Source organism: Wyeomyia smithii, chromosome 3 (assembly GCF_029784165.1).
Source record: "Wyeomyia smithii strain HCP4-BCI-WySm-NY-G18 chromosome 3, ASM2978416v1, whole genome shotgun sequence".
Lineage (NCBI taxonomy): Eukaryota > Metazoa > Arthropoda > Insecta > Diptera > Culicidae > Wyeomyia > Wyeomyia smithii.
The window spans coordinates 156,414,544-156,434,622 of NC_073696.1; the positions used below are offsets into that span (position 1 = coordinate 156,414,544).

The following is a 20,079-nucleotide window of genomic DNA, read 5'->3' on the forward strand; positions in this document are numbered from 1 at the left end:
ATACACATCTATTGGATTGAAGCGTTCATGTTAATCTATTTTTACAAATAATAAGTTTAAATGAGAAAGGCTGAGTCTGACCGCTAGGTGGATTAATTTAGGGTTTTTCAAGAAAAACGCTTAAAAACGCTGACTCAGTACACTTTGAAAAACCATATAAAATTCAAATTTTGTCGTAATGTTTTTTTGAGTTGAATTTCTATTTTTAACAATGGCTTTTTCCGTAAACACGCAAGTTCATTAAGCAGACAGTATGTGAGTAGAGAAAGAACGAAAAATAAGCGAACTGGAAATATGATACAGATTTGGAAAAATATACCGCATCCCGACGGGACTTGAACCCGCAATCTCCCTGTCTCCGGCATGGTGTTTTGACCAATTAAACTACGGGGGACGGTGGTACTGTTCCACAATCTTTATCGTATCACATTCCGCTGTCGACTTATTCTATTGCTCATCCCTAACTACACACACTGCTGTGCAAGCGTTATTTATAGACTGAAAGGAATGTCTCATCACACACAGAAGAGTCAGCTGATGCTGATAACTCTTATAGATCTGTGTGATCGAGACCAAAGTCAGTCTTCGTCGTGCTTGCAAGTGCGACACAACTACGGAAGGGGCTCCGTACGGCTAAATTTTTTCGAACTGAATTTCTATTTTTAACAACGGCTTTTTCCGTTAACACGCAAGTTCATTAAGCAGGCAGTATGTGAGTAGAGAAAGAACGAAAAATAAGCGAACTGGAAATATGATACAGATTTGTAAAAATATACCGCATCCCGCCGGGACTTGAACCCGCAATCTCCCTGTCTGCGGCATGGTGTTTTGACCAATTAAACTACCGGGGACGGTGGTACTGTTCCACAATCTATATCGTATCACATTCCGCTGTCGACTTATTCTATTGCTCATCCCTAACTACACACACTGCTGTGCAAGCGTTATTTATAGACTGAAAGGAATGTCTCATCACACACAGAAGAGTCAGCTGATGCTGATAACTCTTATAGACCTGTGTGATCGAGACCAAAGTCAGTCTGCGTCGTGCTTGCAAGTGCGACACAACTACGGAAGGGGCTCCGTACGGCTAAATTTTTTCGAACTGAATTTCTATTTTTAACAACGGCTTTTTCCGTTAACACGCAAGTTCAATAAGCAGACAGTATGTGAGTAGAGAAAGAACGAAAAGTAAGCGAACTGGAAATATGATATAGATTTGGAAAAATATACCGCATCCCGACGGGACTTGAACCCGCAATCTCCCTGTCTGCGGCATGGTGTTTTGACCAATTGAACTACGGGGGACGGTGGTACTATTCCACAATCTATATCGTATCACATTCCGCTGTCGACTTATTCTATTGCTCATCCCTAACTACACACATTGCTGTGCAAGCGTTATTTATAGACTGAAAGGAATGTCTCAACACACACAGAAGAGTCAGCTGATGCTGATAACTCTTATAGATCTGTGTGATCGAGACCAAAGTCAGTCTGCGTCGTGCTTGCAAGTGCGACACAACTACGGAAGGGGCTCCGTACGGCTAAATTTCTTCGAACTGAATTTCTATTTTTAACAACGGCTTTTTCCGTTAACACGCAAGTTAATTAAGCAGACAGTATGTGAGTAGAGAAAGAACGAAAAATAAGCGAACTGGAAATATGATACAGATTTGGAAAAATATACCGCATCCCGCCGGGACTTGAACCCGCAATCTCCCTGTCTCCGGCATGGTGTTTTGACCAATTAAACTACGGGGGACGGTGGTACTGTTCCACAATCTATATCGAAGATTGCATACGAAAGGTCGAAGACTAGATACACTCCAGGAAACTGGAGTTAGTGCACCATAAGACGGAGGTCACGGTTATGAATAACCGCAAATCAGAACAACAGGCAGTGGTCGCAGTAAAAGGCTGCATCATTAACTCAAATCGAGCTTAAAAGATTTTAGGGGTTATGGTTGACGATAAGCTCACATTTAAAAGTCACGTCAACCATGCCTGTAAAAGAGCTTTTACGGCGATTGTAGCACTATCTCGCATGATGTCGAATAGCTCAATAGTGTACGGCAGCAAGCGTAAACTTCTTCCCAATGTGTTTTCGTCCATACTTAGGTATGGGGAGCCATTGTGGTCCAAAGCGCTATGTACTGACAGTTATTGTGGTAAACTGGAAAGTACCTGCAGGATCGTATGCCTGAGGGTTGCGAGTACGTTTCGTTCAGTGTCCTACGGCGCAATCTGCATGCTGTCCGGCATGATGCCTATCAGCATAGCAAATGGCTGCAGGAATGATCCATAGCCCAATAAATCGCATGATGCGTCACTATAATCAGCACTGCGAAAATATCGACATCACTATGGACAGAAAGCAAATCGAAAAACGATTAACTACTGGAAATGATGCATAGAATATAAGAAAACATTGTATTATTATAACAGTAGCCTACATTTGCTTGACGAAATAAATAAATTTCTTGAAGGGTAGATGGACACATCGACTTATTCCTGTGGTTTCCGGATGGATCGGGAAGCGCTTTGGATAAGTTATCTTACACCTGACACAGTTTTTGTCAGATCATTGTTGCTTCAGGTAGTATCTACACAGGTTTGGGCATGCGGGTCCTCCGTGTGTCCCAAGTCCGCGGATGGAGAAGAGACTGAGGAGCATGTCTTCTTCGTATGTCTTAGTTCTGCGCGTGCGCGGAGCGATAAGATGGTAATGAGCGGACCAGACACTACTCTGTGTGGCGTCACACCCGGCGCAGAAGTTGTAATTCCGTGTGCGTAGCACACGTACAGAGATACCTAGAAGAATAAAAAAAAAAGAAGAAGTCCCTGGTAGGATATACTTACATCTTTGGTGATAGCGTTGTTCGAACCAACGCCAATTAGAAATAGTAATTTTGTCGCGAAAGAGCTGCGTAGTGCATATATCACCCTGAATTGGTAGGACAGTGGAATATATGAGTGCAAGTGTTCAAAAAAAAAAAGAAAAAGTGGGATAGTAAATGCAAAAGAAAGTTCTGTGTGTTCGAGTTGTAAGTGAATTTTAAACGTCGGAAAGGGCGGAAAGGGCAGTGGCAGCAAGGTAATTTAATCGCAGCAGTTATAGACCGTCGTGGTGTCACGTGACCCCTCAAAAAGGATCACGGAGGTGTGATTAAAAAGAAAAAACCCGCAATTTTGCGATTTAATATCAACCAGCTGAACAGCTGTGAAGTGAATGAGATCGTACATTGAGAGACACTTTTAAAGGAGGTTAAACTTGTGCAATTCGAAAAAAAAAAAGAAGAGAAAAAATTGACCTATCATAATTGTTGACCTAAACCTAGCAGTGACAGAGAATCAGAACTCATCCGGATGCTGGAAGTGGTATTTAAAAAAAAAATTATCGTGTTAAGGAGGTGCCCAAGTCACGTAGTGGAAATTTTAGGTGAGATTTTGATACCCAGCACATTGCAAGAGCTGGAGTTGAGGTTTTTATTTTAAAAGCGGGTGTAATTTTCTATAGAAACACATAGTAAGAAAAATTCAAGTTTAAATAATTTTGCGCATAATTTTCAAACAGGATCATGGTACGTTAGAAGCACCTGAAATTTAAACGGGAGAATATTTTTTTTTACGTGACATGCAAAACTCGAATTGATTAGCTACAACAGGGTTCCTCATTGGTTCATGATTATTTTGATTTACTGGTTCTATCAAGTCTACTTGGATCGAAAGTAGGGTTACCATTTGGTCGGGGTTAAAAATCAGGACAACTTTTTCCGGTACAAATTTGATATAAGGTGTTTTCATTTTTTGAGGTATCAATAAAAAACACGTAATTTGAAATATGCACTTCGAAATACGCCAAAACACTCATTAATTTATTTAAAGTATTTCTAGTACGATCCAATTTTGCATCTTTGATTCATTGGACGTTAGTAGATACCTAAAATAGGCAGCACACGTAAGCTGTTTAAAATTGGATCCTGAACTTTTACACGGTTTCACAATTTTTATATATCAGCTGAAAGAGAGAAACTTTCTGACAAAACGTGATTTTTTCATCAAAATTGAATCAAAAGATGAATAAATCTGGTAACATTTGTGTTGCCAATTCCTCAGAAATCCCGAAACTGACGTAAGCAGAGAGGTTCGCATATTACGAACACGCATTATAGCGACCGCCATTAAAAAAGCAAAGCCTTAGTGCTTCATTCCGATTTGGAACTTGACCTTCTGTGTTTTATACACAGACTTCGCAGTCAACTGTTCAGTGTATAGGACAACTTCAAGGCTAGTGCTACGATCCTACTGACACTAACAGTCTCTCCCGAGCCGAGACTCGAACCTACGACGACTGGCTTGTTAAGCCAGCATCTTACCTCGAGACCAACTGGAAAGATAGGAGTGACCGCTATCACGATGCGTAAAAAGCTGGATAGTTTTAGTACCCAACTGTCAGATGTTTGACGGTTGCAACGACAATGTCTCTTATCAAGATTCACTCAAAGAATAAAAAATCGTTCGAAATGAGTCCGTTTCGTTCCGGAGTCAAGGTAAAAGTACTGAACAATCTTCTTCTACATTTCTGAATAACCGGTTTTAGGTTTAAATTAGTTTATTTGACACGGCACGATACATTTTCTGTTTTACTGAGCCAAGTACAATTCGTATTAATTCTACGTTAGCAGGGAAAAGAGGGAGGCCTTTTCTTTATTCTCGCGGCCGACTACGAGCTAGTGGGGATTTAAGGTGAGAGGAGGGGAGATACAATTTTGACTTAAAACTGTTTTGGAACTTTGTTTTTCAACTGGTAGAGCAATTGTATTCTTGTTTGTTGTGGGTTCAAAATATTTGTGTAAGCATAGATGCGGGCTCTTCGTTTCCGTGTCTTCAGCATAGCATATTTGTATCCTCAATCTGACAAATAGACAAAGAAAATTTTAAATTTTAATGTCAGCGTTTTTCAGAAAGCAGTATAGCTGTGTCATGTACTGGAGATCACCGCTTCCCAGAATGTCTCTAACGGGTACGTTCGGTTGTTTTCCTCGGGCCCGAAGGGAATCTATAAGCTCGGACCTAACACCACAGTATTCGGTACACGACCAAACAACATGCTCGATGTCATGGTAGCCATCGCCACAAACGCAGTGATTACTGTCTACAAGCCCTATACGAAAGAGATGCGTGTTTAACGTGTAGTGATTGGACATAAGTCTGGACATCACGCGAATGAAGTCCCGACCTACATCCAACCCCTTGAACCATGCTTTCGTCGATACCTTAGGAAAAATGGAATGTAGCCACCGTCCCAGTTCATCTGAGTTCCATGATGATTGCCAACTGTTGAGTGTTCTCTGACGCAAAATGCTATAAAATTCATCATAAGCAATTGGTCTTTCATAAATATCGCCATCAATAGCACCCACCTTAGCAAAAGAGTCAGCCTTTTCATTACCCGGAATCGAGCAATGAGAAGGGACCCACGCTAAGGTAACCCGGTAATTTTTATCTGTTAGAGCACTTAAAAACCGCCGTATTTTCCCCAGGAAATACGGGGTGTGCTTCACAGGCTTCATCGATCGCAGAGCCTCAATGGCACTGAGACTATCTGTGAAGATGAAGTAGTGGTCTGTGGGTAGGGTTTCGATGATTCCAAGAGAGTACTGAATAGCAGCAAGTTCTGCGACGTACACGGAAGCAGGAGCATCGAGTTTGTAGGAGGCGGTAAAATTTTCGTGGAAAACACCGAAGCCAGTGGACTCATCTAGATTAGATCCGTCAGTGTAAAACTTTTTATCATAACTAACATGTTTAAACTTATTCGAAAAAATCTTAGGGATCTCTTGGGGTCGCAATTGATCCGGGATACCAGAAATGTCTTGTTTCATGGTGGTGTCGAAGAATATAGCATTATTAGAAGTATCTAAAAGTGCGACATTGGAGGAATCGTATGAAGAAGGATTAATATCCTGAGCCATATAGTCAAAATATAAAGTCATAAATCTGGATTGAGATTGAAGGTCGACCAACCTCTCGAAATTTTCAATTACTAATGGGTTCATAACTGTGCATCGAATTAGCAACTGGTAAGAGAGATTCCAAAAACGATGTTTCAACGGAAGAATACCCGCTAACACTTCAAGACTCATCGTATGGGTCGACTGCATGCAACCCAAGGCAATACGCAAACAACGATATTGTATTCTCTCTAATTTTATAATGTGCGTGTTCGCGGCGGAGCGAAAGCAGAAACAGCCGTACTCAAGAACTGACAATATCGTTGTTTGGTAAAGCCTTAGAAGGTCTCCTGGGTGGGCTCCCCACCAGGTTCCGGTAATCATACGAAGAAAATTAATCCTCTGTTGGCATTTTCGTGTCAGATACCTAATATGACAAGCCCAGATGCATTTAGAGTCGAACCAGACCCCGAGATATTTAGCGACTAAAACCTGAGAGATCGTTTTACCCGTTAGTAGGAGCTGCAGCTGAGCTGGGTTATGCTTCCTAGAAAAAACGACCAACTCAGTTTTCTCCGGAGAGAATTCGATACCCAGCTTAAGAGCCCATTCAGACAAATTGTCTAAGGTATCTTGCAATGGTCCTTGCAGATCGCTAGCCTCGCTACCAGTAATGGATACAACGCTATCGTCTGCAAGTTGCCTTAGCGTGCATGAATTTGCAAGACATTCATCGATGTCATTGACGTAAAAATTATATAAGAGAGGACTTAAACATGAGCCCTGGGGAAGGCCCATGTAACTAATTCGGGAAGTTGTCGAATCGCCATGTGAGAAATACATATGCTTTTCTGACAACAAATTGAGCAAAAAGTTATTCAGATTTAGTGAAAGTCCCTGCGAATGAAGTTTCGCGCTTAAAACTTCTACAGAGACAGAGTCAAAAGCCCCCTTAATATCCAAGAACGCAGAAGCCATTTGCTCTTTTCGAGCAAATGCGAGTTGAATTTCAGTAGAAAGCAACGCTAGGCAATCGTTCGTCCCTTTGCCCCGGCGAAAGTCAAATTGAGTATCTGAAAGTAAACCGTTTGCTTCGACCCATTTGTCTAACCGTAAGAGGATCATTTTCTCCATCAATTTCCGGAGGCAAGAGAGCATCGCAATCGGCCTATATGAATTGTGATCAGAGGCAGGTTTCCCGGGTTTCCGAATAGCAATGACTTTTACCTCCCTCTAGTCATGCGGAACAATATTTAGCTCAAGAAACTTGTTGAACAAGTCCAACAAGCGTCTTTTTGCAGAGTCGGGTAGATTCTTCAACAGGTTGAATTTTATTCTATCTAACCCTGGAGCCTTATTGTTGCACGACAGGAGAGCCATTGAAAATTCCAACATCGAAAATGGAGGCTCTTCCGTAGTTACTATAAACGCGTCGCGAAAGGTTTTCTGTTCCGGTACAGAATCCGGACAGACCTTTTTGGAAAAATCGAGTATCCAGCGATCTGAATACTCCTCACTCTCATTCGAAACGTCACGGTTCCGCATGCGCCTGGCGGTATCCCAAAGAGTGCTCATCGCTGTTTCCCTCGACAACGCGTTTACGAACCGCCGCCAGTACCCGCGTTTTTTCGCCTTTACTAAGCTCTTCATCTGCCTGCCCAGTGCCTCGTACTTTCGTAGTAGGTTGACAGTGCCGTACTCCCGGTAGTCCTTATACGCCGCGGACCTTCGCGCGTACAGCTCAGAGCACTCTTTGTCCCACCATTTGTTGGGAGGGCGTTGTCTAATCGTTACCCCGGGTATCGGTTTCGTCTGAGCTTGCGTCGCGGCGTCGATTATCAAGCCAGCTAAGAACGCGTATTCTTCCTCCGGAGGAAGTTCCTCGTGAGTCTCGATAGATTCCGCTGTAATAGACTCATAACGCTTCCAATCAATATTACGTGTAAGGTCGTAGGAAATATTGATTGGGTTCGGGGGAGTTGAACCATTAGCAATTGATATAACGATTGGAAGATGATCACTACCGTGGGGATCGTTGATTACTTTCCACTGGCAATCTAACGCAAGTGATGTCGAGCAGAGGGATAGGTCAAGCACGCTTCCACGTGCTGGAGGATTAGGTACACGTGTCGCTTCCCCAGTATTCAAAAGTGTCATATTGAAGTCGTCGATCAAGTTACAAATTAAAGAAGATCGGTTGTCGTCGTACAGCGACCCCCATAGCGAACAGTGAGAGTTAAAATCTCCCAAAATCAAAAAAGGTGCGGGAAGCAATTCTGCTATATCAAGGAGTTGCTTCTGTTCAATCCGCGCGGATGGGGGAATATATAACGAAACAAGGCAAAGGTCTTTTCCATTCATATTCGTTTGAATGGCAACAACTTCAATATTCGAGATCGAGGGGAGGTCGATTCTGAAAAAAGAATAGCACTTTTTGATCCCTAAAAGTACCCCTCCACCGTGTGAGTCTCGATCTCGACGAATGATGTTAAAATCGTGGAAATTAAGTTGGTCATTTGAATTGAGAAAAGTTTCACAAAGCGCGAACGCATCACAATTGTATGTGTTTATCAAATGTGAAAATAAATCAAATTTGGGGATGATACTTCTGCAGTTCCACTGTAACACAGTGACAAAATTCCTAACCTCTTTCAACGTATTAGTCATCGAAAGATACGATAGCTGAAATGAGGGGCCAAGTTTCTGTGAGTTGCTTCAAAAAGGTTTTCACTGTTGGGAGAAGGGCAAGAAGAATGTTTTGAAGGGGATCTGGTATGTTGAATGTTTTAAATATCCAGTCCACAATATCAGAGAATTTTATGAACCCTGTTTCTTTTATGTCTTCTGATCGAGAAATGGGTGCACGAGGGGTTTTTGGTGCCCCAGGAAGCGGTGGGTACTCCTGGTTTGATTTGAAATTAAAACCGGGGGGTACTTGCTTCGGTTTTTCTTCACCGCTTCCTTTTTGTGTTGTCTTATTGGTCATTCCGCTAGGGGTTATCTTACGACCTTTACGAGAAAGATTAGGAGAGTTGAGCATTCTCCTCTTCCTAGATCCCTCTGGCAAGGCATAAGAACACCCTTCGACGGGATCGTCAGATGTACCCTCATCGGTTGGCAAAAAGGAAAAGATGTTTCCTGTCGAGGGTGGCTCAGCCCTCTTAAGCATTTCTGCAAAAGAGCGCTTTGATCGTTCCTTAAGGGAATTCTTAATTTTTTCCTCGCGCTGTTTGTACGCGGGACATGCCGGAAGGTCATGCCGAGTTCCCTCGCAATAAAGACACTTTTCAGTATCCCCACTGCAAGCGTTCTCAGCATGATTGCCTCCGCACTTGCTACAGCGTGCCTTGTTGCAGCAGTAGGTGGCTGTGTGACCTAACTGCTTACAGTTTTGGCAATGCATGACCCGCGGTACGAACAGGCGTACAGGTAGACGAACCCTGTCCAAGCGGACGTAGTTCGGCAGCGCGGATCCGGCGAATGTTACTCGGAAGGAATCCGAAGGGAGGAATTTCTTCTTCCCTTCTTCGATGGATACTGAATGCAATTGCTTGCAATCCAGTATCTTTACACTTTGCATCAAGGGGTTTTTAAAACAGCCAACTCCATGACGCAAAATGTCATCGACAGTGAGATTCCCCTCGGTAACCACACCGTCGATTTCTACATCCTTGGCAGGGATGTACACGCGATACTCTCTCGTGAAGAGCTCGTAGCCAGCAATTTCGTTTGCTTGCTTCAAGCTACTCACGACAACTCGCAGTTTGTTCGGCCTCACCTTCGTAATCTCGGTTACGGCCGAAAAATGTTTTGCCAGGTCTTTGCCAATTTGAATAATATTCAATGGCTTCTTTATGGGCCGGAAAAAAACAACGTAGGGACCGCCAGCGGCATCTGGGTAAGCTTTTACCCGTACTTCCGGTACTCTTGGTACAGGACTTGGCAAAGGGGAGGGCACAGGGGAAGGTAGGGGTGAGCTGATGGGAGAAATTTCAATTTCTTCCCCGTTTGTTTCCACCTCCAGGAAAAGTTGCACCTGCATGTCGTCCATTTTGCGGGAGCGTTACGCTCTACCGCACACAAACGATAAATATTCGAATATGGGGGGGGGGGGGGTTCAAGTAGTTGGTGTTAAATTTTAAAAACAATTTTTCAATCTACAATGGATCAAATAAAAAAAAAGACAGTAATACTAATTCTAATAACAATAGTAATAATAATAATAATAATAATAATAATAATAATTATAGTAATAATATTAATAATAACAATAATAATATCAATAATAATATTAATAATAATATTATAACATAGTAATAATATTGATAATAATAATAAAAATTCTAAAGGTAATACGTCACCGAACGTCTAAGTCACGACCTCACGGCTGATAGTAGAATTAATCGAGCGTCTCCGCAGAACAAACAATGACGATCCAGCTTCGTGTTGAGACGCAGTGGCCGTGTCCTACACGCGACCTTGTAGATGCCACTTGTAGTTGACTTCCACTCGCTCGATCGTATGATGGTCCGTGCTGCTAGCGGGGTAACAGCGGTGCGGGAGAATTATTCTTGCTGATATATCAGCTGCGTATCGAATCACTGGCGGGGTAGCCTGCCCCTACCAGTGTGCAGATGTTTCTGCCGATATATAACAGACTATTGTTATCGCGCAGCACAAGAACTAATCGACAAAAAAAAAACACCCGCACGATAACTCGTGTATTGTTATTTTGCGAACTCAAACGGAGATAAACAATTTGCGTCTAATCGAGACGAAAGCAAAACAACGAATGAGGCTGAATAACCGGTATCATTCAGAAAAATCAGGACAAATGCTAAAATATGAAAAATAAATCAGAAATAAATCAGGACGCTCTAAACGGGTCTCAAAATCAGGACATGTCCTGCTAAATCACAACGGATGGTATCCCTAATCGAAAGGCCAGTTTCTATAACAATCAATTCGCGCCACTGCTGCGCGGGTGATTTTATTCCTCAAACGGCAATAAAGCTCTCGGCACGACAAGTGCACGCAAGCGATTTTCGTTCACTTTATTTTTTTTATTCTCGCTTATTTTCCGTCGGTCTAGTTCCGCCACTGTTGTGGCCAATCACCGACGCCCAGGGAGGCGACTCCACACCCAGGACCCTAATTCACGACCCGTTTATTAACGGACCGGCGCCAACGGCTTTACTTCCTCATGCGATGGAAGGCGTGATCCCAGAGATTTTTCGCCTCAGAAAATCTCCCGGTGTCGGCTAGGATTGAATCTAGACCAGTTGGGTTGGTTGTGAGTGGATCACGCCACCTCACAACCATCGACACCTATGTCGGCGGTGGGATTTGAACCCAGGCATCGAGCGTGGCGGAGACGTTACCAACCACACTAGGCCCCCGCTCGATTTTCGTTCACTTGCTGAACGTAATAATTAAAGTGGCAAACCGCGGGGCAAACTAACTGAGTAAGAGAGACACGCGTTAGTAGCAGTATTCAACTACGCGAGGGTCTTGTTTCTGTTTAATTAATTACTAGGCATAAACGTTGCAGTTTCGGCAACAAATGGTTCGTACCTTGGTGTCCAGCTTTTCTGTTAGCGCGACGAAAAAATTAGACTCGGTCACGCTACGTATCACATCTGGTCAACAGAATCATTAGTGATACCTAGAAAAAAGAGAAAAAAGGCCACATGAGCCTTTACAGTCGTCTTTGAGAAGGATAATTTTACAGTGCTATTAATTTTTATAATACCTCAAAGCAATATAATATCTTAATTATTTGAAAATAACTTGGAAATAATTTACAATTATTCAAAAGAAACTTTGGGATTATTCTCTTTTTTCAGAAGGAGTAATATTTATTGTAAAATGAAGAACTCGTTCCCAGAAAGAGATGCCATGCAGTGCATCCCAGAATTTGATGGACCGGTGGACGAACTAGAAGTGTTCGTTTATCATATCGAGCATTTTGCTCGGGAGATACCAGATAGAGCATCACACGCTCCACTGGCTAATATTATTCTATTAAAACTAAAAGGCAGAGCTGCTGCCGCAATACATAGAATTAACGCAAACGCTTGGCCACAGGTTAAGCAGAATTTATTAAAGTAATTTGGGAATAATATACTCATCGAGGCAGTTATAAGTCAAGTAGAAACACTAAAACAGGAAGCGAATGAAACCTTTCCTGATTATAAAAAGAGGATATTGAAAATTGAGGAGCAAATCGACTCCTACGAAATTAATTGTAGGAAATCATGCATGATAGTTAGTCTTCGACTACATTTTATGGCGGGTTTGTGTGACCCATGATGAAAGAAGCTGCTCAAGTTAAACGAGCATTGAAGTTAGAAGAGCTACTAGACGACTTAGAGGATTACTACCATGAGCGTAATCACATCTCGGAAATAGAAAATAGAATACAGGGCCTAGAATGGGTCGAAGGACAGCGCGATGCGCTTGGACAATTTGATACTAGCAGAAATATTTTCACAATCAATCACAAAGACGCTGATTATAGCAACAGCCGTCTTGGGAGAAATGGATATAATAATCACAAAAATAGGGATAGAATAATTTACAAGAGAAACAATTATAACAATATATGTGGATCTAGCGACGGTAATCGATCCAAATACAATTATCGCACCGCGCGTTCATACCGACGGAGCCAAGGGGACAACGCCCATGGTTGAAAATATAATAATTATGGTCCAAATGGACCAACTGATAGGAAGTACAGGAATTCGTATACCCGGATGCCTCAGAAAATACTTATGGTAGCCAAGAATAATGAAAGAGGTACCATGGAACGGGGTGGAATTGATCAATTTTTAAAACAATTTCCAATTAACTAGCTTCATGTACATTTTTCCCGAAATAGTATAATTTTAAAACAAGTACTGGCATGTGCTCCAGTAAACCTGTTCTGGTCGCACTGGCCGTGCCCAGGTGGCATCGTTTAGAGAGAAGTTAAGAGGATAGGAGAAATGTCAAATAGAGAGAAGCGAATTGTCAGAACGGAAATAAAGGGAAAAGTAAACTAAGTTGAGGCGGAGATAAAGGTTTATCGGAGAAGAAATTACGGTGTGGCTCATTTAGAGTGATCTTAATTTAGCTAAAATAGGTACAGGAAAAAAGCGGATCAGCCGATTCTTAGAGCGATATTACCGTGAGTAGAACTGATGTCAAACGGGTGGTATTTTGACAAACAATTCTGATTTACAGAATCGAGGCCTAAATGAGATCCTTTTGAGTGAAGAGTTTGTAACCTGGATAGAGCTGCGGTAGGAATACTAAAATGTATATTTCGGTTATATTAAGTTCAAATAAGATGTTTAATAAAAACCTACTTCTAGTTTGAAGCTTTTCACATTGCAACTGCTGTGAGATTTGTATTTGCTATCCGGGAAACACACAAACCCAAAAAACTTCAAAATTTTATTCCGGACATAACCTGAAAAGATGGTTACATCGTTCGGGGATGATGAGAAGTGTTTGTATTGCGCCAAGAAGGAGGACGAATCGGAGGATGTAAATTGGGTCCAGTGCGCTCATTTTTCTTGTGCTGGTGTCGACCAGAAAATAGCCAAGGTAGATTGGTACTGCCCACAGTGTGCACCGTCCGGCAACCAGCTGAAAGTTCCTGAGGCAAAGAAGAAATGTTCGAAGAAATCCGGATCAAACTATTCTGGCTCGAATCACTCTTGTTCCCTCTCAGAAGATGAAGAATGTTCTCGCGAAGCAGATGGAAGACCGGAAAAAGCAACTTGCGAGGAAAAAGGCGTTGTTTCAGGAACAGTTGCAGCTGGAGCGCGAGATGCGTGAGGAAGAACTCCAATTCCAACGTGAAGTGGAAAAGTATGAACAGCAGAAGCTGGACGATAAACTTGCCGCCGAACGGAAATACCTGAAGAAGCGAGACGAAATCCGGAAGCAAAGGGAGCAAAGTGCCCGATACGTCAACGCGCTGAAGGAGCAGGACGGCGTAGTCGGTGGTATGTCGGATGAACACGTCAGGGACAAAGTGAGACAATTGCATGAGAGAGATACTTTGGGACAGACAAACGACTTTTGGGGCGCGTTTTTGATGGGAAATTCGATGGGCGTGGATCGGATAAAAAATGTTCCCAGTCAGTTGAAGACGGCAGAAAACGCAGAAAATGTTAGTGTTGGAAGTGACAATGGGGAAGAAGCACACAGTGTACGCTTCACAACAGAAGCCTGCGGATTCTCCAATCTCGAAAACCTGAAGCGGCTTCAAGACTGTCGGATGGGAGACGCGCTGGAAGCCGTAAGGAGTCGGCTCGTGATACCGGATTCGGTCCCGGATGTAATCATGGATCTTCGGAATCTGTTCGGCAAACCAGAGAAGCTGGTTAAGACATTGCTGGCAAAAGTGAGGAGTGCACCATCACCGAAAGCGGACCGTTTGGAATCCTTCATACATTTTGGGACCACGGTGAAACAGTTGTGCGACCATTTGGAGGCCGCTCATCTGAACGACCACCTGGACAACCCGATGTTGGTGCAGGAGCTAGTAGACAAGCTGCTCCCGAGCTATAAGCTGGATTGGATTCGTTTCAAGCGAAACAAGGTGGACAGTCCTCTGAGGATTTTCACTAATTTCACTAACGAGATTGTATCAGATGTGTCTGAAGTAACAGAGTTCGATGCGTTTCCGGTGAACGAACCAGTGCGATATGGGAAAGGTATCCCAAAGAAGAAGGAGTTCGTCCATGTTTATGATTCGGAGCAGAAGCGGAATGAAGGACTGCGAAGTGAGATAACTGGCAAGGCGTTCTGGATTTGTAAGCGTTCGGGTCACCTCATCAAGTTCTGTGAAGAATTTAGACGAATGAACGTTACTGAGCGATTAAAGGAAATCGGCAGGCAGAAACTATGCGAACTTTGCCTGAACAAGCACGGTAACGGGCGATGTTTTTCGAAGATCCGATGTTCGATCCGGAACTCTCAGGGAACCATCATCCGCTGCTGTATCGTGTGGAAGAATCGGTCCAATTGCAGAAAGCAGAGTGCGACGTAGTAAGACACGGATTTTTCAGTGATCTTTCGCATGATGCAGGTGACGCTTCACGTGGGCAATCGGCAGTACGATACTGTGGCGTTTTTAGACGAAGGGTCGTCCGCTATTCTGGTGGATGAGGAGGTCGCCAAGCGGCTGAGAGTAGAGGGTAACTTGGAGCCTCTGATCGTCACATGGACCGGGGATAACAATCGATTCGAGAACGGTTCGAGAAAGGTGGAGCTGTTGTTTTCGGAGAAGGGATCTCTGGAAAAGTTTCCGCTGTATAACACTAGAACGGTGTCGAAACTACAGCTCCCAAAACAGAATGTACGAGTTGCGGAGGTAGCGAAGCGGCACCAAAACCTGGCTGGAGTTCCAGTGAAAGATCAAACGGGGTTGCCAACAATTCTCTTCGGTTTAGACAACCTGTATCTGTTCGCGCCGTTGGAGTCACGGGTTGGAAAGCCCAGCGATCCGATTGCAGTTCGTTCGAGACTCGGCTGGTCGATTTACGGTCCGGAGAGGCGTAAGCCGTCTATACATAGCTACTTGAATTTGCATTCTGTATCAGCAGTGAGTAACCAGGAGTTACACGACATAATTCGAAAGCATTACGTGATGGACGAGGCGGCGGTGAAGTCTTTCGCTGTACCTGAGAAAGCTGAAGAGAAGCGTGCACGAGAGATCCTTGAAGCGACGACGAAAAGAGTAGGCGATTGTTTCGAAACGGGACTGACGTGGCGAAACGACGAACGGAACTTTCCCGATAGCTATCCGATGGCAGTACGAAGGATAAAAGCCCTCGATCGAAAACTGAATAAAGACCCGGCGATGAAGCGGAAAGTGTGCCAGCAGATTGAGGAGTACCAGCTCAAAGGCTACGCGCATAAGATAACAACAGCAGAAGTCGTAGAGACACCAAGCTCGGCGGTGTGGTATTTGCCGATCAACGTGGTGGTTAATCCAAAGAAGCCCGACAAAGTACGTTTGGTTTGGGATGCAGCCGCTTCGGTTCAAGGCGTATCACTGAACTCAGAGCTATTGAAGGGGCCCGATATGTTGGTGCCGCTCCCGAGAGTCTTCTGCGTTTCCGGGAACGTCCGGTGGCGTTCGGAGGGGATATCCAGGCAATGTTTCACCAGATGAAAATTCGGAACCTGGATAAACAAGCACTTTGATTTATGTTTGGGACTGATAGAACTGGTGCACCACAAGTGTACGATATGGACGTTGCCACTTTCGGTGCTACGTGTTCTCCGTATTCTGCGCAGTTCATCAAGAACTTGAACGCGGATGAATTCGCCGGAGAGTTCCCGGAAGCTTCGATGGCGATTATTACAAAGTTCTACGTAGACGACTACTACGACAGCGTAGACACTGTTGAGCAGGCTATCCAGAGAGCTCAGGAGGTACATCCACTCACGTGGTGGTTTCCATATACGCAACTGGGTGTCGAATTCGACGAAGTTTTTGGAGGCACTAGGCGAGCGCAGTGCAGACGAAGCAGTCCATTTTTCTCGGGATAAGGGAACGGAATACGAACGTGTCCTGGGGATCGTCTGGGAACCGGTTTAAGACGTTTTCGTTTCGCTACCGCGTCGAAGGCAGAGTTCCAGATAATTCTCGATAACGCATTGTATCCAACAAAGCGAACAGTCCTCAGCTTCGCGATGGCACAGTTCGACCCTATGGGTTTCTCACTCCGCTCACCGTGTGCAGCAAGATGCTCATGCAAGATCTCTGGCGTACCGGATGTGACTGGGATGCTAAAATTGATGAGATGTCATTTAAAAGATGGCAGCGGTGGGTGCAGAAGATGCGAAGTATCGAGTCGTTCAAGCTGCGTCGTAGTTATTTCGGGGAAGCCAGGTCAGATGAGATACCGGATTTGCAGCTACACGTGTTCGCTGATGCAAGCAAGACAGCGTACGGTTGCGTAGCGTATTTTCGCGCCATCGTGCGAGGAGAGGAAAAATGTGCGCTGGTTATGAGCCGGTCAAAAGTGGCTCCTTTGAAGCAACTGTCAATCCCGCGCCTGGAGCTTCTAGCTGCTGTCCTCGGAGCGCGACTAGCACAGACGATTATCGAGAGTCACAGCTTGAAGATTGAGCGAGTGGTTTATTGGCTCGACGCAAGTGTTGTACTGTCATGGACAGCGTTGCCAGGTATCCAGATTTAGCTGGATTATCCAGATTTTTGAACATGTATCCAGGTAGACAGCTTTGATGTTCAATTATCCAGATTTTTTATGGATGATCCAGATGATATCCAGATTTTATTTTCTTTGCTCCGCAAAAAGGTCATCACTTCAATTTTGGCGCGAAATTTTGTAATTATGTCACCTCAAATTTTGCGTACCCCAAGACTTTTATCCGAAAAATTAACCTTTCACCCCACGAAATGACTGCCAGATTTTTTCCAGATTTTTATTTTGCCTCTTTCAGATTTAAAAAAAAAAATGACCTGGCAACGCTGGTCATGGATTCGTTCCGATCAGCGCCGGTATAAGCAGTTCGTTGGGTTTCGGATTGGTGAAATACTGAGCCGAACGAAGATAACGGATTGGCGCTGGGTGCCGACGCGATTCAACGTGGACGATCAATTAACGAAGTGGGGCAAGGATACGAACATGCAGCCAAACAGTACGTGGGTTCAAGGACCTGCATTCTTATACAAGAGCGAGAGGGAGTGGCCGATGAAAGAACTACCACCGGCGAATACGACCGAGGAGCTACGCGTGCATCTTTTGCTGCATGATGTGACGATACTAGACACTATAGTGGACGCACACAGGTTTTAAAAATGGACGGTTTTTGTGCGCGCAATGGCTTGCGTATTTCGCTTTGTGTCGAATTGCAAGAGAAAGGTTCAAGGGTTGGCGATCGAAGCGCTGCGAGCAACGGACAGACAGGCGAAGTTGATAAAGTCGAGGCCAGTTGCATCGGTTCGCGCACCTTTGCGGCAAAGTGGATATGAAAAAGCGGAACTGTTCCTGATGAAGATGGCGCAAGCAGATAGGTTCATCGACGAACTGTGCGTGCTAAGGAAGAACAAAGACCGTCCGCCAAGTCAATGGATGGCTATCGAGAAGTCCAGTCTGTTGTACAAGCTGACACCGTTGGTTGATGAAAATGGACTGATTCGAATGGAAAGTCGGGTCGAGCGGGCAGAGCTCCTTCTCTTTGATCTGCGATTTCCAGTGATCCTGCCAAGCGACCATAGGGTTACGAGGATGATTATGCACCACTATCATGAGAGAAGCGGGCACGGCTATCGTCAAGCAGTGAAGAATGAACTGAGGAAGCTAAATTACATTCCGCACGTGGATGCAGTTGTTCGAAAGGTGTCGTCGCTATGCGTGTGGTGCAAGGTTCTTCGCTGTCGTCCGCAAGTCCCACGAATGGCACCGCTGTTGGTGCAGAGACTCACGCCGTATCTTCGGCTTTCAGCTACGTCGGCGTCGACTATCTGGAACCGTTCGATGTAACTGTTGGCCGCAGATCAGAAAAACGTTGGATCGCGCTGTTTACATGCCTGGTGACACGCGCAGTCCACTTAGAAGTGGCACATGGACTAACAACTCAGTCATGCTTGATGGCGATTCACCGATTCATCGGTCGCCGAGGCTGGCCATTCGAGTTTTTCTCCGATAACGGAACTAATCTGCGAGGAGCCAGCAAGGAAATTGTGGAAGCTGTTCGGTGCATCGGCGACGACTTGCAGATCAGCTAACGAATGCAAGGACGAAGTGGACATTTAACCCTTCCGCGGCGCCGCACATGGGGGGTGTATGGGAGCGTTTCTTGCGTTCCGTGAAGGAAGTTTTGGTCGCTTTAGACGATATAAGGCGGCTCACGGATGAGATTCTGCAAACTGCGATTATCAAGGCGGAGGATATAGTGAACTCACGGCCGCTCACCTATGTATCGCAGCAATCAGACGAAGCAGAGGCACTCACCCCGAACCATTTCCTGAAAGGTGCTTCACCGAATCAGCCTTGTGGAAGTTTACCGACACCGCATCCTGCTGTGGCCTTTTCAGCGTTCGCAGCAGATGGGCAGCGTGATGTGGGAACGCTGGATTAAAGAGTATGTTCCATCGCTGAATCCGAGGACCAAGTGGTTCGGTGAAACCAGGCCGCTGCAAGCTGGAGATCTAGTATATGTCGTAGATGGAGACAACCGGAAATGTTGGGTTCGTGGGATGGTGGAAACGCCTATCGTGTCCGGAGATGGAAGGATTCGGCAAGCATGTGTTCCAACGAAAAGTGGCAGATTCAAGCGAGCTACGGCGAAAGAGGCTGTGATGGAGATCTGTGAAGGTAACTCTGTACCGGAAGTGAACTTCGGAACAGGGTTACGGGCCGGGGAATGTTCTGGTCGCACTGGCCGTGCCCAGGTGGCATCGTTTAGAGAGAAGTTAAGAGGATAGGAGAAATGTCAAATAGAGAGAAGCGAATTGTCAGAACGGAAATAGAGGAAAAGTAAACAAAGTTGAGGCGGAGGTTTATCGGAGAAGAAATTACGGTGTGGCTTATTTAGAGTGATCTTAATTTAGTTAAAATAGGTACAGGAAAATAAAACGGATCAGCCGATTCTTAGAGCGATATTACCGTGAGTAAAACTGACGTCAAACAGGTGGTATTTAGACAAACAATTCTGATTTACAAAATCGAGGCCTAAATGAGATCCTATTAAGTGAAGAGTTTGTAACCTGGATAGAGCTGCAGAAGGAATGGCTATTGGTGAAATTTCTATCGTCTACTTCATGAAATAAATTCGATAATTCTATAAGGTACTATGAGGTAAATTGAGGTGAAATTGATCACCATTGAAATCCATACATTCTTTTGGCTTTGTGCTTTTTTTTCGATATGCTAAAGATGAATGACGATTTCTGTACTGAAAATATCATTTACAGCTAATTTGGAAACGAAAATAACGATATTTCAGGTTAAAATTTGTTTGTTTTGGTTCACGAGCTGCTTGTTGCTAAATTTGCTATTGTTTGATTGTCGTTAGACCGATTTCAATTCGGTTTGTTGCAAAAGCTCAAAAACTAGCTCTGAAATTAAAATCTTTGTGGTTTCCGGCG

At 44.2% G+C, this 20,079-nt stretch overlaps 1 protein-coding gene across 1 annotated transcript; it reads left to right on the forward strand.

Moving 5' to 3' along the window:
- Positions 1 to 13,421: 13,421 nt before the first annotated feature.
- On the forward strand, positions 13,422 to 16,511 carry LOC129728729 (uncharacterized). Its single transcript, XM_055687185.1, has 5 exons — positions 13,422 to 13,607; positions 13,678 to 14,884; positions 14,935 to 14,999; positions 15,043 to 16,112; positions 16,184 to 16,511. Exons 1-5 carry the CDS (start codon positions 13,422 to 13,424, stop codon positions 16,509 to 16,511), a joined length of 2,856 nt encoding a protein of 951 aa, XP_055543160.1.
- The last annotated feature ends 3,568 nt before the right edge of the window (positions 16,512 to 20,079 follow it).